General features: G+C 41.6%; 1 protein-coding gene across 10 annotated transcripts in view; it reads right to left on the bottom strand.

Moving 5' to 3' along the window:
- The window catches only part of ERC1 (ELKS/RAB6-interacting/CAST family member 1), a 317,123-nt gene that overhangs the window by 199,395 nt on the left and 89,919 nt on the right, over positions 1-27,809 (bottom strand). For 5 of the 10 annotated variants that reach the window (XM_058656089.1, XM_058656085.1, XM_058656086.1 and 2 more), the window contains exons 6-8: positions 26,625-26,708; positions 22,916-23,083; positions 8,155-8,322 (exon numbers count right to left, since the gene is read on the bottom strand). In XM_058656089.1, the coding sequence (XP_058512072.1) occupies positions 8,155-8,322; positions 22,916-23,083; positions 26,625-26,708 (420 nt within the window). The remainder of the gene's footprint in view (positions 1-8,154; positions 8,323-22,915; positions 23,084-26,624; positions 26,709-27,809) is intronic. The other 5 variants (XM_058656090.1, XM_058656087.1, XM_058656088.1 and 2 more) reach the window with 1 other exon arrangement.

The raw sequence follows: 27,809 nt of genomic DNA on the forward strand, positions 1-27,809 counted from the left end.
TTAATTCTCTTCCTTTCCACATACTTTATTCCCCTCTGCTCTTTTCCTATGAACTAATTTTATACCATATGATAATTCCTTCATCAACTGTTAACTCTTACTGGCTTCTGTTAGGGGCAATGCACAATGGTACAACTCCAACAGTGAAACACTGATGAGTGGTGAACATTGCACCTAGCAGTGAAGATGGAGATAAGGATGCCCACAGGGGCATAACAGAACCTTTCAGTTAAGAGTCACCACTCCACACCCAATTCCAGCTTCCTAGGAATGCCCAGCCTTGAACCAGCAGTGATGGCCTGATTACTTGGGTTCCTGACAACCACATGGAAGAGCTGGACTGAATCCCTGACTGTTGCCTGACTCACCCCTGGCCACTCCAAGCATTTGGGGAGTTTCTCTCTCTCTCTCTCTCTCTCTCTCTCTGTATGTCTCTCTCTCTCTCTCTCTCTCTCTCTCTCTCTCTGTATGTCTCTCTCTCTCTCTCTCTCTCTCTCTCTCTCTCTCTACCTATCTATCTTTATCTCCATGTGTATGTGTTTCTCCACCTTTCAAATAAATAAGTAAATTCTAGAAGGCACTGGACAGAACAAAAAGTACCATGCTAATAAGCTTGCAATTTTGCAAAACAGAATGCCATCTTGTTCCATGGCATAAAACAAACCTTGCCTATGGTTGCTTGTTCACCTAATCACTTTCATGTGGCATGTATTATTTCTTGGTTCACAGAATAAAACCCTGAAGGATGCTTTGGTTTCTCACCTGTTGGAGAGGTTTGTTCTGGGAGTGGAAGAAATGGTGCTAGGAACATATCACGCTGAATGTTCCTTTTAATAACAAAGTAAACTAACGCCTTTCTTTTTCTTCCAGAAAAACGTGTTAGGTCACTGAAGATTGTCACTTGCACAAGATTGACATCACTCAGAAACGGCCATCTGCTGACTCACAGACTGATGGGCAAGCCCTCCACTTCCTGCAGGCTAACTTACAGAGAGGGGAGGGCCGAAGAAAACAGATTCATATGCTGTATTTCCTCAGATAGGAGCAAAAACACGGATCACATTGCATCCAGCATGCATTCTTTATAAAAATATTTCAAATATTTGACAATACATATTTCCAATCAATTAAACACAGTTGAAGTGTATGCTATCAAAAATCGCGAGTAAAAGACAAAAAAAGAGGAAATTTTTAATCTTGAAATAAATCTTCTGACAAAAAATTCAAATAGGGTCTGACCCGATCTACTAACAGCCAAGAGGAGACTTACAAATGTTTAGAAAATATCAGAAGTATTCCTTATTAAAAATAAAATGGCACTATTTTAAGAGCAAAATATTTTCTCTGAATAAAGAATTCTTTTTAATGAAAAAACATTCTCCCTTCCATTCTGCCACAGAGAAAAAGTGAAAAAACTAACAACTGTCTTACACAAGACTGCACAGTCTAGTGTAAAACAAAGAACCTATTTGTTCTGATTTCTTACCCGACACAACAGAAGCAACTTAGAGAACCAATCATCACACACACACACACACATACACACACCCCTTCCAGTTGTATATATCAATCAGCTTTCTGCTACTATTCAATTTAAAACTCTAAATATCAAAATGCATGAAAATGGAGAAGCAAACAAAGCAAAATAAACAGAAGTTACAGAAGCATAGCGGGGAATGTTGATAGCATCTGCATAAGCAAATTAAACTCCAAGCTACATTATCATTTATAACCAACCAAGCAAGAAGCTGTGCAGTTTTAACACAGATTTTGAATGCAGCTCAGATTCAAATGCCCAATTACATTTTCCAGGTCAGTGATTTATTATAAAGATAAGAAATGTACTGTAACACAAAACTACTTTAAACCATAGGGGAGAGCCCTGGGAAGGAGGGGTCCAATACTAATCCCATTGTACAGCATGCGTGGCCATCTGCCATTGTCCCATTTCAGTCTCTGAACACAGGCTTTTCCTAGTGCATACAAACATGTACACTATCTAGAAAGTTGAAAGTCTATGGGTGGGCAGTGTTAGCCCAGACGGGGTCACTGTCCAGTGTATGTGACTCACAATTTAGCCACTATTCGTAGCTCCCATTGAGCAAAAATCGTAACTTTTTCTGTAAACCTAATCCTGTTTGAAAACATTAAGAAAAAAAAATTAAGTAAGGTCGATTCCAAAAGCACATGGAAGACAGAGTCTGACACCCAGGTGCAAATTTTGGTTAAGATGAGCTGAAAACAGGTGATAACCAAGGAAAGAGGATGCAGACAGGCAAGCCCCGCCCGGGCACCTGCACAGCCAGGGAGTAACTTCTGGACACGTGCCTCACTGGGTGAAGTCACGGTGTTGTGACATTCGATTTGCGCTGACCAAGCATACATATTCTTTCAGTTTCGCTCAGTAGAGTATTTGTCTCCTCAGCTCAAAAAGCATCAATGGCAAAGGAACAAGATCTAACTACTTCATCCTTTGTTGGGGTGAACTGCATGCGCTGCTGACTATGCTACTTCTCTGAGTTAGCTGGTAATTCCCTTTGTCTCTAATTTTAATGATTACTTTTTATTAATTAGGCAGAGAGAGAACTCTCTCTCTCTTGCAAAAGCCCACAACTCCTAGGACTGATGGCTGTGGGCTAGGCAAAAGCTGTGAGACAGGAACCTAACGCCGAGGCCAAAACAGTGCCACCTCCTAGACTGCCACATCAGCAGGAAGCTGGAACAGGGTGTGAAGTGGGGACTCAAAGACATACGCTCCAATATGGGATATGCGGGACCCAAGCAGTATGTTAACTGCTTAGCCAAATGCCCACTCTCGCTGCCTCAACCTCAAAAGTTCCCAGGAGCTAACCTGAAATTCAGAATCTACTCCCTGGGCATGGGAGATGATCAGAAGCAATCATACAAAACAACTCTGTAACTACATTTGGAATTCACGCTACAATGTTCCTTCCATAATCGAGTCTTAGGGTTTTTTCACTGTGACCTGTTGATCCATTGGATAGTTTCCATTAAGGGAAAATGGCAGGATGATCTTCAATGGAGAAGATAACACAGTGTGCTAGCGGTGTAGGAAAGAGGCACCTAGAATGGCCCTGCCGTGCTCATGACTGAAGAGTGCTTCCCCAAGTAGCCTCAATAGATCCCCTCAACACCATGAGATTCCAGAATCCAAGAGTTTTGTGCTCAAAGACCTCTTACTGAGAACTGAATATACAGTTCTTTCCAACGCCTTTGTCCTCTCTACCCCCGAAAGCTAAATTCTCCAGCCAGCTTTCTCACTGGCTATCTGGCAATGACAAGTCTCTTGGTTTTCATATTGCTCTTATCTATCAGCATAGTAAAAACTACCGCTCACAACTGGAACTTTGCTCCATCCTATTTGGTGTCTGCTGTCTTCTGGCATCACATGCTTTACAGTCTCCAACCTAAATCTCCACATCACTGTTGTGTGCAGGCATGGGCCATCGCCCAAGGCCTACACGGGATAGTAAGCATCATACTCTGCCCAGTAAATAGGCCACCTCTAACTATATCTGGGTCATAGTTGCTCTCTCTCTTCTCCTGGTTATCATGCACAGTTTATAATCTATTCCACATGAGGAGCTTCCTACATCCTGTCAATGTTCTTCATCATGTTCTATGTGGTGTCCTGGAACAACATTCCAAAGCCACTGTCATTTCAACACTGCTCAGTTCATAACCGTTCAGCCTGCTGTCTCAACCACAGTCTCCAAGCAGGGCACTTGTAATTGAATGGCTCCCCTATTTCTCAACCACATGAAAACCGAGCTGGTTGAGGGTATCCTGGAGTAAGAGGACATTCGCTTTTCATGAAAGCAAATACTATTGTCAACTCCCTGTCCTTTTTGCTAAGGCTCCAGGCTATACCTTCTCTGTCTCTAGCTCCAGGCCTTCTTTCCCCCTTCTTGCCAGGACTGCCAACACAACGAGGTATCTTTACCTGGTTAAGCTATTTTCAAACTGCATTGTGTTTAATGAACAGGTTCTGCAAGCATTTCAGGAAGCTATCTAAGTGCAGAAAACATCTAATCTTATCTGGTGGCAGTTGTAGTGTCCTATAATGCAAGCAGGACTGTCATTTTTATTTCTCCTGGGCCTTGAATTTAACTCATGCTATCCGGAGTCTCGGCTGAATGAATAGATTTGTTCCTGGTTCCTTTTCCTGTTGTCTTCTATGTCACCAAAAGCTGGGCAGTTGTGTGCAATGGATAGGACCAAAACTTGCCAACAGAGCTTGGCAGAAAACACGGCCCATGGGAGTACTCGGTGAGGTACCTCAGACGGAAAACTGGCTCCATATAGAAATTTTAAAAGTAAGTTTATTTTAGCACACAAAAAAATTTGAAAGCCACATGGTTGTTTCATAATCTGCAGTTTTCATGAATTTTTTAAAGACCCCCTCATATGAATAGGCTTTCAGCCCACCAAATTTTAAATGAAACAACAGTCCAAATTTTTATTTTTTTACTCTCAAAATCACTATTATTTATTCAACCTTAATACAAGCTAAATTTTTTTATTTTTTTCAATGCAGGTTTTGTTTACAACAGGTTTGAATTTGCAAAGCAGTTCTAAGACTGATACAAAGAGTTTCTGTGGCCAGTTCCAGAGGCCAGGCTTCTCTCATGCTAACATCTTATGCTGGTTTGATAACTAGCTAGCTATAATTAATCAATACAGATGCATTATAGTGCTTGATTTAGAATTCCTTAATTTTTACCTGATGCCATTTTCCTGTAACAAGGTAGCACCCAGAATACATTATTGTTGCATTTGAGTGTCACCCTGGTGGCTCTTGGCTGACAGTTTCTCAACTTCATTTTTGGAGGCATGGGCCAAGTGTTGGAGAATGTTAGTCAGCTGGTCTGTGGAACAGTTCCACAATTAGGACGTAGCTGATGCTTCAATCATCATCGGACAGGGGTTGTGGGATTGGAGGAAGAAACCCACAAGTCATTTTCACTACATCACATGGCGGCAGGGGTGAGGAGGAGGGACGGAGGTGGAGAACACATACTGTCCACATGACTCATCACTATTAGCAATGACCCAAGTAAACTGATCTTATTACATCTCGTTTGCCAAAATGAACCTTCCTTTTCATTAAATGTACTCTGAACCATAGTTCAGTCTTGCTTATAGAAAATTTTAACAAGTGGTTTTAACCTCTTAAATTATTTCAGTGCCCGATAATAAAATATTCTCTTTCCCATGGTATCCCCTCTCACATGCTTCCCCATTCCTCTCCCAAAAGCAAACAGAAAGACGTGTATTTTACAAATATCATGGTCTAAAAAGACAGCCACAAAGTAGGACAGAGTGTTAAAGACACCAAAGTCACTACCAAGCAGTTACAAGAACTAATATAAAAGTGGCTAGAGAAAAAAGTGGCTAGCACCAGTGTTGGCATTCAATTTAATAAATTATGATTATTTGAAGACAAAGAGAATTTAATTTCAAAACTCCAGTTATTAAAAGCTTTTCGAGGAACAGCCGCTTGGCCTGATGGTTGAAGAGACTGGTTAAGACACTTGGATCCCGCCTTGGAGCGCCTGCTTTGACACCTGCCTCTGGCTCCTGACTTCAGCCTCATGACAGTGCAGACACTAAGAGATAGAAGTAACAACTCAAGGGACTGAGCTCCTGCCACCCAAGAAGCTCCTAGCTTCGGACTGGCTCAGCTCTGGCCATTGTGGCCACTTGGGGAGTGAATCAGCGGACGGAAGATCTTCCTTTCTATCTCTAAATCTTTAAAAAGGAACATATATGGGGCTGGAATTGTGGTACTGCGGGTTAAGCAATGTTGACAGCTGGCATGGCAGTATCTGTGCAAGATCTGGCTGCTCCTCTTCCAATCCAGCTCCCTGCTAACATGCCTGGGAGAGCAGCACAAGAGGCTGAGTACCAGGGCTGCACCCACTCATGTGGGGGACCCATTTAGCGCTTACAGGCACCTGGTTTTGGTCTGCCCTAACCCTGGCTATTGTGATTATTTGATGAGTGAATCAGCAATCGAAAAAAACTTTGCCACTCTTTCAAATAAATAAGTAAACCTTTAAAAAAATCATTTACCAGCAGAAAATTTATGAATAACTTAATCAATATCATATAGATTGATCCCTCCTGAGGAACGCAAAACTTGAATTCATGGAAAAACATATACCATATTCTTGACAATTCTCCTTAAGTTGCAATACTTAGCAAGCTGTACACAATTCCAACTAAAAACAATGCAGAGGGAATTGGGGCAGGGGGACATGAAGTAGTTGATTCTAAATAATCTTGGGGGAAAATACACCTAGAACTAGTCAGGACATTTCTGAAAGAAGTACCATGGAAGCAATTCGCTCTATTACAAGACCAAAAAAATTAACAGTGGCACTGAAAACAAAGAACAGCAGAAGAAACATTTTCAGTTAGAACTTTTGAAGTATCAAAAAAAAAAAAAAAACAGAGCCCTCAAAACACGTGCTTTCTGGACAGGTGAGAAAACCTGAGCGTGTGGCCAGGCGCACGCGCACAGCTGGGGCTCAAGGCAGACTACCAACTGATTCTTAAATTAGGTGAAAACCTCAAGAAATCAACAAAGCAGGAAAGAATGCAGAATACAAGTGAGTAAAGAAATACAAATAATTAATTTACAGAAAGCACAAAGGTTCTTCAAAATGTTTAAAATACGCTCAACCTCCTTGGGAATGAAAGAACTGTCAAGTACACTGAAGGCTGACTTTCTGCCCATTAGATTAGCTAAGAGTTGACAGCACGCTCTGGACAAACATGAAAGAAAAATGGCAATTTTATTCACTGATAATTAAAATGAAATTCATATCATGTCTCTAAGGGCTACCTGGCAAAATCTATCAAAATTATTAATGCATATATCCTCTTGCCCAGAAACTCAACCTCAACAGAATTTCTCCTCGCAAGTTCCTTTGCAAGCACATGTACTTGAGCACTTTGACCGCTTCATCATTTTATGTTAAGCAGAAAATTATGAGCAAACTAAGTGTCAGTAAAAATGTTTCTAACTACATCACAGTCTATTCATACAGTGTCATCAATAGAAACAATGAGGAAACCAGAGAGGGGTTCCAAACATATTGCCTAACAGAAAGGCAAAGAGCCAGCAGAATGAAATGCTAAGATTAGTGCTCAAGCAGACACACACATACCCACACACATACCCACACACATATATTTTTTCATGTACAACTTACAGATTATGATTGTGTCAGAACACACAAAAAACAGGTAAACAAAAAAACAAGGTTATATATTTCATTGTATAGATGTAGATTTTTTTCTGGAAAAATATTCAAAAAGCTAGAAAGCAGACATAAATAGTTTGGGAATAGGAATGAGGATATTAACATGTCTGCATGCTTTAACACAGCAAACTGGCATATATTAAGACAACACAATCAGTATTTAGGATGTTCACATATAGAAAGCAAACAACCAAAAACTGCAAAAGTAGGTGTACATAAAAAAAAAAGTCGTATTTGACGTTTAGCAAAGAATTTTACTACGTTGCTATTATTAGGGATTAAAAGTAAACTGAGACAATGTCTAATACTCCTATCATCTCAACAGAGGTGAATGAAAATTCACAGCATCTCTTAACATTGTTATCTCAAGGGCATTCTTATTTAAAATTTAAAAAAGAGAGACATAACCCTTAGTACTTTTCCTATTCCTTCTAGAGATAGCCTCTTTCCAATAATGATAAAGGTCAAAGATGGAAAAAGAGTCTCCCTTTTCTTTATATAGTCCATTGAAATATTAATGCCAGTAGTGTATTTTACATTTCTATTTGAAATTGCCACCTTGCTAACCCACATAGATGGGAGCTGCAAGCGGCAACTCCATGAACCCTACTAACCCTAAACAATTCCAGGAAAATTTGGGAAAAGCAGAAGAATGACAGTCCAAACACAGTGGCGAATTGTAAAGCACTTTTTTAAAGCTGGCATGAAAATAACTACCGAGAGATACTAACAATATTGACTTTCATCCCGGTTTCAGTCACTACCGACAACCTCGAAGCAGAGGGCGGAGGGAACCGCTCTGAGAGCCCTGAGGCAGGTGCCACCAGAAGCGACCCCTCAGTGTGGACCACTTGCCCCTCACCTTCTTCTGCAGAACGTTGACCTTCCGCTCCTTCACGTCAAGCATGTCCTTCAGGTCATGGATCTCCCCGGCCTGGGTCCCCTTCTCCTCGGCCATATCCTGAATTTGTTTGGTCTTTTTATTCAGCATGGTTTCCTTCTCTTCCAAACGCAGCCGGAGAGCATCCACCTAAGAAGGCAAGATTTTCATAACTGATTACACACCAAGAAAGGACCAGGGTTCCTTTCAAACAGATGCGTTACAAAGATGTTGCCTTTCAAAAAGATGTGTTACAAAGATGTTGAGCAGAATCAACAGCTAGGTTTCTCAAACCTAACACTCAACTGAATTATCCAGAGGTTTACACAGACCTTGGAGACCAACCACAGAAGTTGGTTGGTATGCAGTTGTTATGCAGCATACCTCAATTTTGAGCATCGGACTCAAAATTGGTAGCTTTTTAAAGTTTCCAGGTGATGCTACATTGCTTTAAAATTAGAAAGAAGGGCCCAATGTGGAGGGGTCCCCTGCTGGACATCTACTCCCACTGGAGAGTGTGAGCTGGGATGGGGGCAGACCAGACCAGGCAGGGCTACAACACCTGTGGGCCTCATATGAGGATCATGGAAAGCGAGGCTGGGCTGATTGTTCCTACTGGTGCAAGCATAAATTAGAGTGGGTAAGAGTTGGCTGGGCTTTGCCACAGCATCAGCTGGCAGAGGCTGACACTGGGGGCAAATTCTGTCAAGTTAAATCACAGAACCAACTGGAGAGTGCATAATCCGGGAGTGGGAGTGGCATAAAGGGAAATAGTGGGCACCTCCCTCTTGAGTTGCCACTCCCACTGGAGAGCATGAAAACCAGGATTGGGGCAGGGGTAGCTAGACAGAACAGCACCCGCAAGTATGTGTGGGCTGGGTAGTAGGACCAGTTGGATTGAACTAGGCTTCAATGCCCACTGACATGTACGAGAGCCAAATGGGATGTGGGACAGACTGAACATGTCTGAGTACATACTGGCAAGCATGAGAATCAGGGTAGAGGGCAGGCCTGGTGAGGGTTATGGGGAGTCGACCCAACTACGCTGCAGCTCTCACTGGTTTGTATGAGGACCGAGTATGAAGTGGGCAGGATAGGGCTGGACTGCAATACCCATCAGTTCACGTGGAAGACAGGGCTGGAAACAGAACTGACCAAGCAATTGCAAACACCAGCATGTGCATGAGCTGATTGGGACAACGGACTGTGCCGGACCCTGTACTGGCAAGCATACACAAGAATCAGGTCTGGGATCATGCCAGACGAAGTTTCTCTGGGGATCCCTCCAACTGAACTGCTGATCTCAGAACCCCAACCATGAAGAGATTAGGTCAGCCAGAGAATTCTGAAGAGATTTCATCATGCTTGGAGTGGCGAGATTGGCAGCAATTCAGACCTGCTGAACTATCAAAACTGCATGAGCAGGACCCTCGGAGAGTGCCCCACGTCAGGGACCTGGGATGGCTGGGTGGGGCTTTTCCCTTTATCTCTTCCCTTACCCTGGATACAGAAAAATAATCATCATCATCATAATAATCATAATAATAATAATAATAAGGAAACAATGGTCTTACCCACTTTCCTGTAGCCCTTGACCGTTTGTGTAAAGATTACCAAAATAAAAGAATTTTTTAAAAAATTTAGAAAGAAAGAAAGGAAGGAAGGAAGAAAGGAAGCAAGGAAGGGCCGGCCCAGCATGATGGCTCAGTGGCTAATTCCTCGCCTTGTACATACAGGGATCCCATATGGGCACTGGTTAGTGTCCTGGCTGCTCCATTTCCCATCCAGCTCCCTGCTTACGGCCTGGAAAAGCAGTGGAGGACAGCCCAAACCCTTGTGACCCTGCACCCACATGGGAACCCAGAAGAAGCTCCTGGATCCTGGCTTTGCACTGGGTCAGCTCCAGCTGCTACAGCCACTTGGGGGAGTAAACCAGTAGATGGAAGATCATTCTATGGATCCTTCTCTCTGTAAATCTGATCTGCCTCTCCAACAAAAGAAATAAATCTTTTTTTAAAAGAAATTAGAAATAAAACCAAAGCTTACCTAGCATAGTAGTTGCTGCTATATTACATAATATAGTCTAGTCTTAAGTTACACGATGCCTTTAGAAGAAACAAAATTATCATGTACTTAGATATTCATATAAAGAAAAAGCAAAAGTCTTACTTCGGACACTCAGACTAACCAGCTGTCATCCAACTAGCTTTCTACCTTAAGCTTACCATTTTTCGTTACATTTAACTACAAGAATTCTAGTGATGGTAGTATTTATTTCTAAATCCATTCACAGAAAATTTCATTAGCTTTTAGCAACCCATACATAGCCACACACTAGTTTTGTTTTTCACTTTCCCATCAGGAATTAGTTACAAAACAACAGTGTATATATACATATCATATATATAATATAATATAATATAATATAATATAATATAATATAATAATATATAATATATTATAATAATGTTAATTATAATTAATATATAATTAAAATGATGATTAATTATAATTATTATTCTAGTTATTATATTACATATAATATATAAAACATGTTATATATCTATATAAGTGTATTGTACTATAGCTCAGGTAATAGTAACATATTTGATTATAGCAAAACGGAGAAGTAGATTTCTTTCATCTAAGACAATGCTACTGAAAACAAATATAATGTGAGTAGTATCTACAAGGCTATATAAAGTGAACTTGCAATTTCCTACTGGTCACATTAAAAAGATTTTTGAAGCCAGTGTTGTAACAGCGGGCTAAGCTGCCAGCCACAATGCCAGCATCCCATCTGGGTGCTGGTTTGAGTCCCAGCTGCTCTAGTTCCCCGATAATGGCCTGGGAAAACCAGTAAGAGATAGCCCAAGTTGCTAGGGTCCCTGTTACCCACGTGGGAGACCAAAAACAAACAAACAAAAAGCTCTTAGCTCCTGGCTTCAGTGTGACTGAGTTCTGACCACTGCAGCCACCTGGGGCATGAACCAATGGATGGCAGATCTTTCTGTATGAACTCTGACCTCCAAATACATGAATAAATCTTTTTTCAAAAAAGTATTCTAAAACTAGATTTTTCTTTTAAATTTAAAAGCAGAAAGACCGAGCACATTCCCATAGGCTGGTTAACTCTCAAATATTACAACAACCAGGGACTGGATTGGGCCTGATGAAAGCCAGCAGCCAGGACTCAATCCAGGTCTCCCACGGCAATGGCAAAAATCCAATCTCGTGAGCCATCACTACTGCCGCCCAGGTCTGTGTAGCCAGAAGGCAGCGTCAGGAGCTCAGAGTGGGTAGTGAGTTCAAGCTTACAATATGCCAGGTGGCATCTTACTCTGCATTAACTTAACTGCTAACTATGTTAAGTATCTACCTCAACAAAACTAATTTTGGTAACTCAGTGAATGTCTATAATATTGTCCTTTCAAACATGCAGTCCACATAAAGAACCATTAATGTGGAATCTTGCTTTTTCAGGCTACATCTTCAATATCCATTGTCTAGTTCACACTTACTTCACTCCCCAGTTTGAGACAGCGACAAATGGCTGGTGGCTACCAACTCAGGCAGTGAAAACCCAAGAGATCAGGTATATTTATGGAAAAGACGTCCTCAATAAGGTGCTGGACTCTATGGTATACGCTTGCAATGGGGGAATCTCAACTGAAGTTGAACTGTGGTTATGCAACAAGGTGGAGGAAACCACCAGGGTGGGAGGGTTTGGGGAGGGGTGGGGAGAATCCAAGTACCTATGAAACTGTGTCACATGATACAATGTAACTAATGAATTAAAATAATAAAGAAAGAAAGAAAAGAAAAAAAAGAAAAAAAAAAAGACCTCTCATCTTTAACTTGCCCAATACCATTCTCTCTGCCCATGGATTAAGCTACCAAGGAAAGACAGGTATTAATGACTGGTATTTAGAATACATCGAAGTCATCTGGAAACATCCACCGCAGCCAATTTCTAGGGTATCTGACATCCAGTGCTGTGTATATGGTAGTGCTTACTCCTTAACGACCATGGTAGAATGTTTCATAGATTAGTCTTCTTTGAGACCATTGTCATTAAATCATTCAGTCCTTACACATTATGCTAGACTTGCAGAAAAAGTTGAACAGAAACCATATTTCATTCTGCTAAACTAGATTCCTACTAACTACTTTTATGCCACAATCTCACCAAGCCAGTATTTCACATCATATAGAACTTGTCAGGGCCCAGCACCGTAGCCTTACGACTCAAGTCCTCACCTTGCACACACCAGGATCCCATATGGGTGCTGGTTCTAATCCCGGCGGCTCCACTTCCTATCCAACTCCCTACTTGTAGTCTGGGAAAGCAGTCAAGGTGGCCCAAGACCCTGGGACCCTGCACCCGCGTGGGAGGCTACTGGCCCCTAGCAGAGAGAATCAGCGGAAAGAAGATCTCTCTCTTTCTCCTCCTCTTTGTGTATCTGACTTTCCAATAAAAATAAATAAATCTTTAAAAAAATTTGTCATATTCCTGTGCTGAGGTCTATCAATATTTTTTGTATTCAAAAATAGAATAGGGCCCAGCACAATAGCCTAGTGGCTAAAGTTCTCTCCTTGCATGCACCAGGATCCCATATGAGCACTGGTTTGTATCCCAGCAGCTCCACTTCTCTTCTAACTTCCTGTTTGTGAGCTGGGAAAGCAGTTGAGGATGGCTTAAAGCCCTGGGACCCTGCACCCATGTGGGAGACCCAGAAGAGGCTACTGACTCCTGGCTTCGGATCAGCTCAGCTCTGGCCAATGCAGCCACTTGGGAAGTGAATTAGCGGACGGAAGATCTTCCCCTCTGTCTCTCCTTCTCTCTGCATATCTGCCTTTCCAATAAAAATAAAGCTTTAAAAAAAATTAAAACATATGGCTTGGTAGTGAGGCCAAGAGGGTGAAGAGCTTTATGACAGAGGCCTCACACAGGGTCCGGCTCCCTCGCCCTTCCACCTTGCACACAGCATCCTTCCTCTCCACAGGACAGCACAGAACACCACGGCTGAAGCAGAGAGCAGCCCGCCCAGGCACAGAACCTGCCAGTGCCCTCATCTTGGCCTTCCAAGCTGCCAGGACTGCAGGAAAACAAATTCCTATTTATTATATCCAGCCTGTAGCATGTTCTGATAACAACACACAAAGACAGATATAAATATACATACAGGTGGCTGGCGCTTTGGTGAAATGAATTAAGCTGGCCTCCTGTATGGGTACCAGTGTCCCAGCTGATCATTTCCAATCCAAATCAATGTTAATAAACATGGGAAAGAGGAAGATGGCCCAAATGCTTGGGCCCTTGCACCCATGTGGGAGCCTCAGAAAAAGCTCCCTGTGTCAGCATGGCCCAGCCCTGGTCACTGCAGCCTTTTGGGCCATGAACCAGGAAATGGCAGACTGATATCTCCATCACCATTCCCACCCTGTCACCCTGACACCTGACACTCTGTCTTTCAAATATATAAATAAACCTGTAAGATATACATAGACCAAACAGAGGTGACACTGTAACCAATACCTAATGTATTATGTACTGTGCTGTAAATGTACTGTAAATAAGTATACTGTAACCAGTATATAATACAGTATTCAACAGTTTGTAAATAATAGGTTACCTTTATTGGGGAATGGAGGCAAAAATCACTAAATCATACTTAAAAATGAATTATGAGTGACTTAAAGCTAAACATGTGAGAAGCATGTATTTAAAGCTTTTTTAGAAGGAGATATAGGAAAATATTTTTAAGATATTGAGAAAGGGAAGAATTTGTTTATTACAGATAGAGGATACATCATAAAGGAAATTCATTTGCAAATCCAACTATGTTAAAACAAATTTCTACACGTCACAGCATTTTAAAGGCTTTGATTATTTTACGATATTTCATATACATTAGATACTTCTTAATATGGATGATACTATTTTGAGTAGAGTACATATTTTCATTTTCTTTAAAATGTTAAGATTTGGAGACAGGCATTTGGCACGGAGTCTGAGCTGTTCAGCTGGGATGGCAGCATGCCCTCTCGTAGCCTGGCTGTGCGTGCTCCTGCTCTGCTCCTGAGTTAGTCTACACGTTGGGGAGGCAGCAGGTGACAGGTGCAGAATGGGTGCCTGTCCCTCACATGAGACATCTACAGTGAACGCCTTCAGACCTGGACATGGCTGTTATGGGTACCTAGAGAGTAAAGCAGTGAAAGGGAATTCACGAGTTTTCTTGTTTCTGTCTCTCAAATTAATAAATTTTAAAAACTAAAACAAGTATCCTTCCAAAACATGTGAAGGACCGCTGGTGCCACCACTTGTGATGCCCCTTTCAATAATGGAGTCTCAGCTGCTTTGTTTCTAATTTGGCTTCCTGATAATACACCTGGGAAAGCATATGATGTCCTGGGTACATGAGCCCCTGCGACCCGTATGAGGGACTCGGACAGTTCTGGGTTCCCGGCATCAGAATGGCCCATCCTCATTTGGAAAATACTTCCCCACCTCTCTCTATCTGTGTCTCCTGTCCAATATAGGATCCAATATTGAACTTTGATTTTTCAAAATGTATAATCAGGCACAGCGCAGTACTCTAGTGGCTAAAATCCTTGCCTTGAACACACCAGGGTCCCATGTGACCGCCAGTTCATAACCTGGTAGCCCCAGTTCCCAACCAGCTCCCTGCTTGTGTTCTGGGAAAGCAGTAGAGAACAGCCCAAAGCCTTGGGACCCTGCACCCATGTAGGAAACCTGGAAGAAGCTCTTGGCTCCTGGCTTCAGATCAGCTCAGCTCCGGCCGTTGCAGCCACTTGGGGAGTGAATCAAAGGATGGAAGATCTTCCTCTCTCTATCTCTCCTTCTCTGTATATCTAACTTTCCAACAAAAATAAATAAACCTTTCATAAAAGTATGATCATTATAATCACTAAAAATACATTAAAATTTAAGTATAAATCTGTCTAAACATGTCTAAGACATGGTGAAGGCTACAAAACACTAGTGATCAAAATCAAGCAAGATATAAATGAACTCTTCCCTTGGACACTACATACAATGTAAACTAAAGGTCAGAGTGTCCAAGAAACAGTAGAACTACAGTAAGTCAAACCTAGCGAATCCATGAAATTTTTAGCTATACTAAAAATTTTCTTGGGTACCTGGATTCAGCACTGAGGGCAAGGCATAAAATGCAATGCAGTGATGAACTGCTTGGCGACCACTGAATTCTTTCTAGCCCTTTTTAAAGTGTAAGATCACAAAAGCCTTCAGATTTTCATCTGCATATGAAGAACAGGAATATTTCTCCATGTTAAAAAAATTTTTTTAACTGAACACTGACTCAGCTGGGAGAAAAGTACTGTCACCACAGAGCACAGGGCTGCACGGATCACGGTCACCCACAGACGTCGGGAGCACCCGCTGACCCCATCCACTTGGCACAGCTCACGCCAGCCTGTGTCGCCACTAATTCCACTGAATAGCATCAGGTTCGGTTCCTGTTACCTAGTCCCATTACAGACCATCATCACGGTGAGTGAAGAGGCTGCGTGCTCAATCTCCCGACCCTGCACTGCAGTTAAAGAGGTCACAGTCTCAGAAAAGTATTGGAAATCTTGAAAAGAAACAAATCACATAATCACTGGTATCTGATTTTTAACAGTACATTCTAACTATATTCTGTATACTATATATTCTTCCTTTAATGCCTATCCAATATCTGGAAGGAAAAAAAAAAAAGCAACTCACCAAAAACATTTACTCTATATCCCCTATATATAGTACTAAAGTCTTGAGATAAAGGTTAAAAATTCCAGACATTTAAACCTCTCGAGGGAGCCAGCACTGTGGTAGAGTCTGGTAAACTGTAATCTGAAGCATGACCAAGCATTTGGAGGAGCATCATGTCTAGTCCCAGCTGCGCCACTTCTAATCCAGCTCCCTACTACTGCGCCTGAGAAAGCAGCAGCAGATGGCTCCAGTCCCAACCATATGGGAGACCCAGATGGACTTCTAGGTTCCTGATGTTAGCCTGGTCTAGCCCTTGATCGGCAGTCACTTACAAAGTGAACCAGCAGATGCAAGACCTGTCTGTCTCCCTCCCTGTGTGTGTAATTCTCTGCCTTTCAAATAAACAAACAAATCTTCAAAAAAATTAATAAGCGTGTAGAGAATGGGTGGACGCTCAGTCATCTGGCAGTAAAGACATTGGTGGGAGGTGTCTTAACTGCCTAATTTACTTCTCTTCCAGCTCTTCTAGGTATTAATCTTAGAAAAAGAAAAGGCCTATCTTAAACATTTCTCAGATGGCACCGCTCCTGCATAGGGCAAAATTTGCGAGATTTCATTCGCTATGTCTTTACCCAACATGCTTAGACACCCAAGCTGCACTCTCACGTTAGAACCCTGACTCAGTTTAGTTGACCTGGAAATGTGCCAGTGCTAACCGGTCATAAATGCCTGCATGCCATTTTGAGGGAATGTCAAGTATGAGACCCACAGGAATTGGCAACTGGAAAAGGTAAAGAATGAGGACCCTTGTTGTAAACATACAAACCCCTTGGGTGTAAATGCGGCTGGAAACACAGGCTTTGATACTAAAAGACTTACATCTTGAATATTGGGCTCAGCAATTGAACAAACCCCTAGCCTTAGTTACTAAACAATCTTTTCCTTATGAAGTATGCAGTTCAACTCACCTGAGTATCTTTTTGCTGGGCCTGCTTTTTCCATACAGTGAGGCATTTAAATGTACATGTCTGGAGACTTGAGATGAAAACCACCACAAAACCACTTTGCTACTACTAGATTAATTGCTCTGAATTCAACACTGATCTTTTGGTTTAGAATCAACTAAATTTGTAGTATAATTTTGTGTGAGGTCCATACTTTGCAAACCACAAAAAACATATTCAGGAAAACCCCTCAAAGACCAGCAGGACACACAGTCATCACCCTAACACCACTCCTGGCAGGAGGAATAAAAGCTTGTTTATTCACATCAGCAGAGTGAGAGTAACAGCATCCACCCAGCTTGCCAAGCAGCCACAGCTGTGGCAAACACATTATGCCAACTTCAATAAAAACACAAGGTTTTTCTTTACAAGTTTTTTCCACCGACAGAGGTGAAGCAAAAATTGGCTACATTGCTGTTTTAGCCTCTCACTTCCAATCACAAAACCATTAACTATCATGGCCTATCTTAACGTTTGCTTTGTTTTCTATCAGTAAACGTATAACTGAATGCATGTTAAGAGCAGTGACTATTTCACTTAAGAAATGTTCTCTTTCCCATCATTCTTCTCTGGACTCCACCAACACGGTCCTCCCCCTCGCCCTCCCTCAAAACATCCTTCCAGTTTTTTCCATGTCAGTTACCCTTCTTCACAATTCACTGAACACAACTTCCTCAAGTGAACCGAACTCAATCCTAAAGCTTTAACCATCACCCTTATGATCTGAAACTTAAGACTTTCCGTTTTGATTCGCTTAGTGTATTAAAAATCATACTTACACTTATGTTTTCCTGTCCATTTTTATTTGCTAAGGATAATCATTATCCAGAGTTCCTCCCAAACAAGATATGATCCCATCACCATGGGGAGACGTGCCAACTCACCATGCTGGACGAGGTGGCAGGACAAAGTCAGCTGCTCAGGTAAGGGCACCTCTCGTATAACAATCTGTACCTCCGTCTGACACAACACTGCCTCCATAGCTATGGTCTCCCTCAGATAACAGGATGCTGAGAGAGAAAGGAATACTCAGAGGCAGGCTGTCTGCCTCAAACAGGCTTGCATTTCAAGCCACTGTTACCTGCACGAATGTTGCCTCCATTCCTTATCCTGTAACTTGTACTGGGGAGTGCACTGCTCATAATGTCATGATGAGGCAACGATCTGGAACGATTTCAGAGAGAAACAGTGGCCTGAAAAAGATGCACCCCGAATCTCTGCTCATGGTGTCCAGTTGCCTTTTATTCTGAGGCACTGCTTCATACGGACAGAAATGCAGATGCAGATACAAATACAGACAGGACACACTAATCTGTTTTACTACTTCACTAGACACCTAGCATTTTATTCTGAAGAATGTAATTCATTCTACATCCAGTGTTCAGAAATGTTCTAGGCTAGGGCCTGGGATCCCATATGGGGACCTGTTCTAATCCCGGCAGCCCTGCTTCCTAGCCAGCTCCCTGCTTGTGGCCTGGGAAAGCAGTCGAGGATGGCCCAAAGTCTTGGGACCCTGCACCTGTGGGAGAGACCTGGAAGAGGCTCCTGGCTCCTGGCTTCGGATTGGCTCAACTCCGGCTGTTGTGGTCACTTGGAGAGTGAATCATCAGACAGAAGATCTTCTCTGTCTCTCCTTCTCTCTATATCTGACTTTCCAACAATATAAATTAATAAGTATTTTTTAAAGATAAAAAGAATTTATCCAGAAAATAAATCCAACAGGTGGTCTGTGGTATACCATCAACATTCAGGAACAAGAAATTGGACATAAAAATATGAAAAGTCCCAGTGAGGGTAGTGTCACATATAGTACAGTGGGAGTTTACATTTAGCCTAGTGGCTACGTCACCTGGATCACACGTGGGACAGCCTCACTCTGGCTTCCCGCCTCTATAGATCCTAGGTGTCTGGCTCAAGCAGCCAGGTTCCTGACGCCTTCATGGGAGACGTGGACTGTGCCTCTGGCCCCAGCCCTGGCTCAGCCCTGGCCCAGCACTGTGGTTCACTCCCCAGTGGATGGAAGCATAATCGCTTGACACGTTCTCTTTCTCTTTCCACCTCTCCCACTTCCTCTCTTTCTGCTCCTCAATTTTTTTAAAAAAGAAAATGTGTGCCTGTCATTTCCAATGATAAAAACAAGGCAATAGTACTTATATTGCCTTCCCTCACACCATTACTATGAAGATCGGATAAATCAGAGATTAAAAAGTGTCATAAACTATAATGTGTTTTCAACTTTTTAATCCATTCAACTTAAATTTCCCTCCATATCATGAGCACTAAATAATTAAATACCTATTCTTGTCATAATCACCTTAGGAAGTTGGTTTTGTCATTACCACCATTTTACAGATGAGGAAATACAAGCTTAGAGATAAGATTACTCATCTCTGTCCACACCAGCAGTAGGAACAGAGCTAGAGTTGAAGTGTCCATTGGACTCAACATCTATGCCTTTACCCATTTGTGTAACTAAACTCGGTCAACCTCTGTGAAAGTCAGTAGATTAAGAGAGACATAAAATAGCAGCAACAGTATCAATACCTCACACCATACATCACTAGAGGGCCTCACTCCATATACCATGAATCGGGGGCAGTAAAATTCATCCTTTCCTCTGGTCTCTTAAAGGATTTAAAAAAAAAAAAACTTGATGATCCATGTTCTTTCTCATATATACTTTATTTTGTGATATGAGCTACAAAGTCTAGGATAGCTAGCCTGGAGCTGTAGCCTAGTGGCTACGGTCCTAGTCTTGCAATCGTCAGGATCTCATATGGGCAACAGTTCGTGTTCTGGCTGCTCCACTTTCCAGCCAACTCCCAGCTTGTGGCCTGGGAAACCAGTGGGGAATGGCAAAACCTTGGGACTCTGCACCTGCGCGGGAGACCCAGAAGAAGCTCCTGGCTTTGGATTGGCTCAGCTCTGGCTGTTGTGGCCACATGAAGAGTGAACCAGCAGATGGAAGATCTTTGTCTCTGTCTCTCCTTCTCTCTGTAAATCTGACTTTCCAATAAAAGGAAATAAATATACATATATGAAATATATATATATACACACACACACATATACTTTTTTAAAGTCTAGGATAGCATCAGAGAAGAGAATAAAATCAACTAAGAGCCAATCACAGCAGTGCCTGAGTGCACCAACAGCCGGGACAATCCATCTTACTGGGCTTAAACGTGGATCTTGCCAAGTGTCACCAGAGTATTTTTTTAAGTTAGTGCTAATAAATAGACTTATCATATTCTCACAATCACCCCAATTCAAAAGGGGATAGCTTTCTTACTCTTCTACTTTAGGATGAGATGGTTATATTTGAGTAGTTGTCCTAGGAACTTACACTGAGACTCAAGTACTCCCATAATGGCTAAAAACAAAAAAAAATTATAGTTTTTATTCTGTCTGGTACACAAAACTGTGAAGACTTAACTATAAGAACATTCTCTGAGACGGAACCAGTGTAGTAGTACAATTGGCTAATCCTCTACCCTGTGGTGCAGGCATCCTATGAGTACCAATTCATGTTCTGGCTGCTCCACTTCCAATCCAGCTCCCTGCTTTCAGTCTGGGAAAGCAGCTGAGGACGGGTCCCTGTGCGCACATGGGAGATCCAGAAGAAGCTCCTAGTGTCCAGCTTCAAATCAGCTCAGCTCTAGCCATTGCAGCCATTTGGGGATCAGGGAACCAACATATGGAAGACCTTCTCTGTCTCTCCCACTCTGCATCTCGCTGCAAAATATGGTTTCAAATAAAAATAAATCAAAGAAGGAAAGACAGAAGGAGAGAGGGAGGAAGGAGGGGGAAAGAGAGTGAGAAAGGGAGGGAACCAAGGAATATTTTTGAGAGGGCTACAAGAACGAACTGCCAGAGGGGGAACAGTCTTGCTGCACTGTGACAAGCTTTCAATGCTTACATTATTATTAACCAGCTGTCTGACTCTTGTTTGCATGCTTGCTGCCTCTAATCAAAGCTATCACAGTCCTAAAAGTCCAGCAGGGCCCACCTCTGGGACACTGGCACCCTCTTCTGACACTTCAGAGTACTGCACACGTGTAAAGTAACTGGCTGATAACTCTTCCCAGATGGTTTTCTACTCGTAACTCCCTGAATAGATCTAAATCTAAATTGAGAATATTAAAAAGCACTTTTTTAAAATAAAATATACACCAACGAAAGAGAAGAACAGCTATATTCTGGTAACACCCTAGTTCATAGAAGACAGCACCTCAAAAATCTCATGGAAACAGAACTAAAAGATACATTTATTTTGGTGCAAAAATATTTTAAATATGTCCACCTCTCATTATATGTATTTTCCACGAACTTTTTGTAATGCTCATATATATCAGCTGTTTTTTACTGCAAAATTTACAGTGATCCCTACACAAAGACCAGGCACCAGGCATGAATAAATAGTTTAAATAAATAGGGCCCGGCGGCGTGGCCTAGTGGCTAAAGTCCTCGCCTTGAAAGCCCCGGAAACCCATATGGGCGCTGGTTCTAATCCCGGCAGCTCCACTTCCCATCCAGCTCCCTGCTTGTGGCCTGGGAAAGCAGTCGAGGATGGCCCAAAGTTTTGGGACCCTGCACCCGCGTGGGAGACCCGGAAGAGGTTCCTGGTCCCTGGCAGCGGATTGGCGCATACCGGCCCGTTGCGGCTCACTTGGGGAGTGAAACATCGGATGGAAGATCTTCCTCTCTGTCTCTCCTCCTCTCTGTATATCCGGCTTTCCAATAATAATAAAATCTTTAAAATAAATAAATAGTTTAATTCCAACAACAAACTTACGAGTTGAGCAGATACAAAAAATGAGTTTCGACCGAGTTTTACACACAAACACCCACGCACAGGGACATAACACTTCCTAGTAAATAATGTGGCAATAACAATATCCAACACCAGTAAACATAACTGCAGACCCCAAATATCTACGTAATATAATGTATAATGGGGGCTGGTAAAGTAAAATGTAACAAAAATAGAAAAAAGTATAAGTTACCAAAGAAAAAGAAGAAAAATAAGTTATACAAATCTCTCATTTTCCACAAAGCCCTTAAATTGTACAAATAAAAATATTACATCAGATACTTTTGGCCCTTTTCCCCATATCTTTCCCATTTCTGCTTTGTAGAAGAATTTGGTCTCCTAGGACAATAAAGCTGGTATTCTTTTCTTCCCTGCCCATTCCTTTTTGGCATCAAACCGGGTCCTTATGTATCTATTGGCTAGTCTTTTCAAAGGGGGAAGACGACCACCTTAGGCACATCACATGGCTTATTTTTCTTCTATAAAGCAGAGTTACCTGCTTCTGTCCTACAAACAATTACTTATTTCACTGAGATCTTTTGAAATACGCATATTGAATCACTTAATCCCAAGAGCATCACTAACCCTTTCTCTCTGGTCATGAACAAATGAGAATCTATGTGGGATCGGGTCCTGGGATTTTTATTTTTAATGTACACCTACCTGATCATGGCCAACAGACCAAACAGTCTTTTACAATTTTTCAAAACACTCTTTTCAAACAGGAATACGAAGACATCATCTACTTAATCATCTGGGTTTAAAATGAGCTCTGTGCAGAAGATTTATAGATTCCCCAGTCCGACTGTGAACATTCATAACTTCAAAAAATTAAAAACACTTATCAAAACAGAGGACCAAGGCTCATTGCGATTTACGAAAATCCTATGGGTAAGAATTGATGCTTTGAAAAAATCAATTATTTCTTTTTTACAATTATCTTTTCATTTTGATATTGTGAGAGTACACTTCGAAATACTTTGAAGTAAGACTTAGGTGAAAGTCCAATTTCAAGTTATTAAATGAATGAGTGGTTTATAGTTAGTAGAAGAGCTGATCACTTTGCTAAAACATGTTTCATAACATTTCCCAAATCTAAATGTAAAAATAACAACAAAACAAACAGCATAGATAACATTTTTATAAAAGCCCCTGGGATGAACTCCTTCCAAACCCCAACACTCTCCTCACCTCGGTCTGCAGGATGGCCGCCCTCTGCTCCTTGGCGGTCAAGGACTCCTTCAGCACCTCAATGTGCTGCTTGCTGTCCGAGAACTGGTTCGTCAGCGTCTCCAGCTTTGTCTGAAGGGCCAGGAGTTCTGTGTCCTTCCTGGACAGTTCCTGCTTCACCTGGCCAATCTTAAGGGGTTGAAAACAAGAAGAAAAATCTGTAATGAAAAGGAAATGAAACCACCATCTCTCCTCCGTGCATCGCAAGAGGCGAAATGAAACGGAGCATTTAATTTGGTATCATTTATTCTTGGTTCCTTCCCCGTCCCCAACCCCCAAACTAAAAGTATTCAACAAATAAAGAGATTTTTGGTTTTATTCATTATGTCTTGTAAATATTCTTTGAATCCCCTTAGAAAAGAAACAGAGGGAAAAGAAATTTCAGTTTGATTTAGATGACTATATGCGATGGCAGTAAGCAACTGAACAACCCTGTACTGACAGAAGTTTTCCCTTTCTTGACTCAGACCTCTCCAAAAAAATACGGACAAAATACAGTATTAGTGTATATACAACACAGAAGAGAAAGAAGAAATTTGCTCGTGTTATTACTAGATGTAAATTCAAAAGCTATTGCTGCTGTATTTCCTCATTCATTTTAGCATTTTCATTCTCAAACAAAACTTTACAAAAAATCCCCTTTCCCTAAAAAAAAAAAAAAACTGCAAGTGTTACAAAATAACCACCTATCTTTTAAAAATCCCACAGTTGTGGCAAGCTATGTAGACCAAACTAAAAAGAGAGAGGAAGAGAGAGAGAGAGCTATGCCCTGCCAAAAAGTTCAACATCTACAATATGTCCTTCAATCCCAGTGGATCAAAATGTGACCTAAACAAAGCATGCATAAAAATCTGTTTCAAAAAATCTTCTTTCATCTAAAATCAATTACTCTGAAACAGTAATACCTAGGTCGTAAGTGCCATCTATCCTGCAATAAACTTTCCAACACAGATAATGCTTTCCTTCAAACCTCCTTTATGTTCCCATTGTTTCCAAGAATTTTTTTTAATGGTTTTTATTCTAAATGTAAACAAACCAAAAAAACCAGAGAGTAGATCTGCTTCTACCTTGTAATTCCCACCTAGCAAGGCACTAAAGGACAGATTAATTACTATAAGTATAAATTTGACAAGAAGTACTTTGTAGAAATTTAGTACCTCAAAGTTTGTTAATTGTTATCATCTTTAGTAAAATGAGAAAAGCCTTTGAGAACAATTGCTCGTGATGTAATAATTTAACTTTATAAAGAATTCTGGGGCCAGGCGCCATGGCTCAGTGACTAAATCATTGCCTTGCACACACCAGGATCCCATATGGGCACTGGTTTGTGTCCTGGCTGTTCCACTTCCCTTTCAGCTCCCTGCTTGTGACCTGGGAAGGCAGTAGAGGGTGGTTCAGCAACTTGGGACCCTGCATGCACATAGGAAGAAGCTCCTGGCTCCTGGCTTCAGATTAGCTCAGCACCAGCCATTGCAGCCATTTGGGGAGTGAACCTGTGGATGGAAGACCCTTCTCTCTGTATCTCCTTCTCACTGTTCACTCAACAAACACTCCTCTATTCTTAGGACACAAAGTACCTGAAGGTTTTAGGACTCAGTGGAGGATACTTGCAAAAGCACCGTTTCAAAACACGCTAGCAGGCCTGGTGCCAGCACTGGGACACAATGAGTCAGGCTGACACCTGCAAGGCCAGCAATCCATATGGGCACTGGATGGGGTCCTGGCTGCTCCACTTTTGATCAGCTCTGTTAACGTGTCTGAGAAAGCAAAGATGGCCCAAGTGTTTGGGCCCTTGCACTCATGTAGTAGACCAAGATGAAGTTCCTGGCTCCCACCTTCAACCTGGCTCTGTTCTGGCCACTGTGGCCATTTGGGAAGTGAACCAGTGGGTGGAATATCTCTCTGTATCTCCCCAGCTTGCTCACTCTCTCTCTTTCCCTCCACCCCTCTCTCTCTAACCCTCTCATTTAGATAAAAAATATCTTTAAATTAAACACCCATACAACCCTGCCAAACTAACATGTGACCAGGAGTTTATAACAATGTGATGTCTTTCATGCTACTTCTTTCTCACAAAAGATGTACTACTAGTATCCCAAACACAGACTACACTGAAAACCTCATTTGTTGTACAGATGAATATTCAGGAAACATGTTTAAAATGTTACCACTCCTTCAGTTAAAGAATTATAGCTTAGAGACCATTTCAATTTCCAGCTACCTCCAAACACAGGACTGAATATAAACACAAAATCTGCTTCTTCATCATCTGCATTATTAAATAAGCTTCAAGTAATACGACATTGAACTTAAAGAGAAAAGAGAGAATAGTTTGAACGAAGAGTTTGGAAGCACAAATTTTCCTCCACAACTTAATGAGGAGAGACCATGGTAAGTGAGAAGAATATATGAAACAAAAGTCTACACCCAACCAGATGTTGGGCCAAGCTAGGGACATGGTTTTGGGCAATCACGTCTGACATTCTTGGTCTCCTTGGTAATAGAGCAAAATGAGACCGTCACTGTTCTTCTGGGGATTCAACAAAATATGGTTTTGACATAATAGATATAAGAGTAGCTAAGATAAAAGGAAATTTTAAATCAACTTCTCAAGATAATACATGGATAATATAAACCAAATTAGATCCTTTTAGAAAAAAATATTTTACTTTCTCACTTTTACTACGAAGGGATCCATAAAGAGCAAACGCCTGACTAGCACAAGTTTGTTTTTAATGCTGCATCCCAGCCTTGTTAGCCTACAACTATTTTCAGTTTTTCCTGGCACTTTGTTCCATGGCCTAATACAGAGCCATACGGTAAAAGGATTCTAAATGCAGATTCTGGAAGCAGACTATTTATATAAAATTAAGCCCTTCCTCTTACTGGCTGGATTTCCCTAGGCAGCATCCTGACACCTTAGTTTGCTCATCTGTATTGTGGAGTTGTTAGCATGGGCAGCTTATGAAATGCTTACAAATAAGCATGCGAATGTTAGATATTTTTTGTTACTTATTATTTTTACTGTGCTTTGAAACTAAAATTTTAAAAATAGTAGACAGAAAAATGAACTATATTCAGAATTATATTCACTTTAAATGGGTTTCATACTAACTTACTAGGCAATTCTAAATACCTCGGTCCTAAAGAAACTAAAATTTATTATGAAACACTTAATGGGGAGTCAAAACTATTATCTACCTTGGAAGGTAAAGCACCATACTCAAAAATTACAAACTGAAAGAAACTCAAGCTAACAGAACTACAAACAAACAAACAAAGAAGTACAACAGCTTCCTATTCATGTACCTAGGAAGAAAACATTTCAGACCACCATTAAAATAAGTCAGCAAGACTCTATTAATAAGAGAGAGAGAGAGAGAGACAAAAAAAAAAAATGAGCTGTGAAATACCATCCAGAGAGCAGCAAAAGCAACCATAAGGAACCAGGCACAAGGCTTCTAGAACAAATGAGGGCTCACTGCACACAAAGTGACATATGGGCCAAACTGGTGAACAGAGTCAGTGGAAGAGCAGGGCAGGCTGGTTAGTGCTAGTCATGGGCAGAGCTGCCAACCACAGAACGGAAGTGGAAGCACCCAGAAGCCAGAGCTGGCAGGGTCCCCCGTGGGGTCACTGCGCACAGACAGGTAAATCTTACGGCAAAGACCTCAGCCTGAAGACCAGCCGCTCTCTTTTTCAGCTCCTCCCCTTGAGCCACTTTCGAATTTAGCTCCTCCTTCAGTTGCTCTACCTGTCACGACATCATTATTGGTTTTTTTCACTCATGTGTCAACTCAGGGCTTGTTATCTGCTTCTGAGCCAGAGTGGCAACTGGACATAACAATCAAATCAGTTCTCCTTTATTTTCACAGGGTTTTGAAAACGGACTGAAACGTGCACATGAACAAATGGTAAAAAAGAACACAACATTCATCCTGCAACATCGTTATCTTTTCCTCCCAATGAGGGTAAAACGCCGCCACTAAAAAATTTCACTATGCAAACTTTTATGTTCCAAAATTAAAATGAAATTAGCAGAAAATACTGGTAAGGGATTCTTCAAAGAGTAAACGAATATTATTTCTACTTATATGCCAGGTACAAGCTCCACAGCAAAAGTTATGACATTCTTTGCACTATGACAGTCAATTTTCACTTCTGATAAAATGAAAAGGAATACCACTGAGATACAGCAGAAAACACTTATTTTCCAGCTAATATTGTATATTAAAATGATCAGTTTTAATTACAACACAGCAAATGGCTTAATTGGTAACTATAACCAATGGTAACTATAATCAGTTAAACGTAATGATAATCAATTAAATCCTCCAAAAATTTGCCTACATAGAACTAAAGTCAATGATTTTGAACCTAGCAATGGAGTACTGTGACAGATTTCTACACACAGATAGATCTCAGTGGTACCTGTCTTGCTATAACTATGCCTGAGGTTCACATAGGAAGTAATAAACCTGACAGTCACAGGTTTCCCAGAAGAGACTCCCAGAATGGGGTGGCGCAGTGGCAGAGTGCATGGGTCATCGCGTGTTTCTTTCCTATCCCCATGGGTGCCAGTTTAAGACATGGACACTCTGGGCCCGGCGGCGTGGCCTAGCGGCTAAAGTCCTCGCCTTGAACGCACCGGGATCCCATATGGGCGCCGGTTCTAATCCCGGCAGCTCCACTTCCCATCCAGCTCCCTGCTTGTGGCCTGGGAAAGCAGTCAAGGACGGCCCAATGCACTGGGACATGCTCCTGCGTGGGAGACCTGGAAGAGGTTCCTGGTTCCTGGCTTCGGATTGGCGCGCACCGGCCCGTTGCGGCTCACTTGGGGAGTGAAACATCGGAT

This window comes from Ochotona princeps, chromosome 27 (genome assembly GCF_030435755.1).
Source record: "Ochotona princeps isolate mOchPri1 chromosome 27, mOchPri1.hap1, whole genome shotgun sequence".
Lineage (NCBI taxonomy): Eukaryota > Metazoa > Chordata > Mammalia > Lagomorpha > Ochotonidae > Ochotona > Ochotona princeps.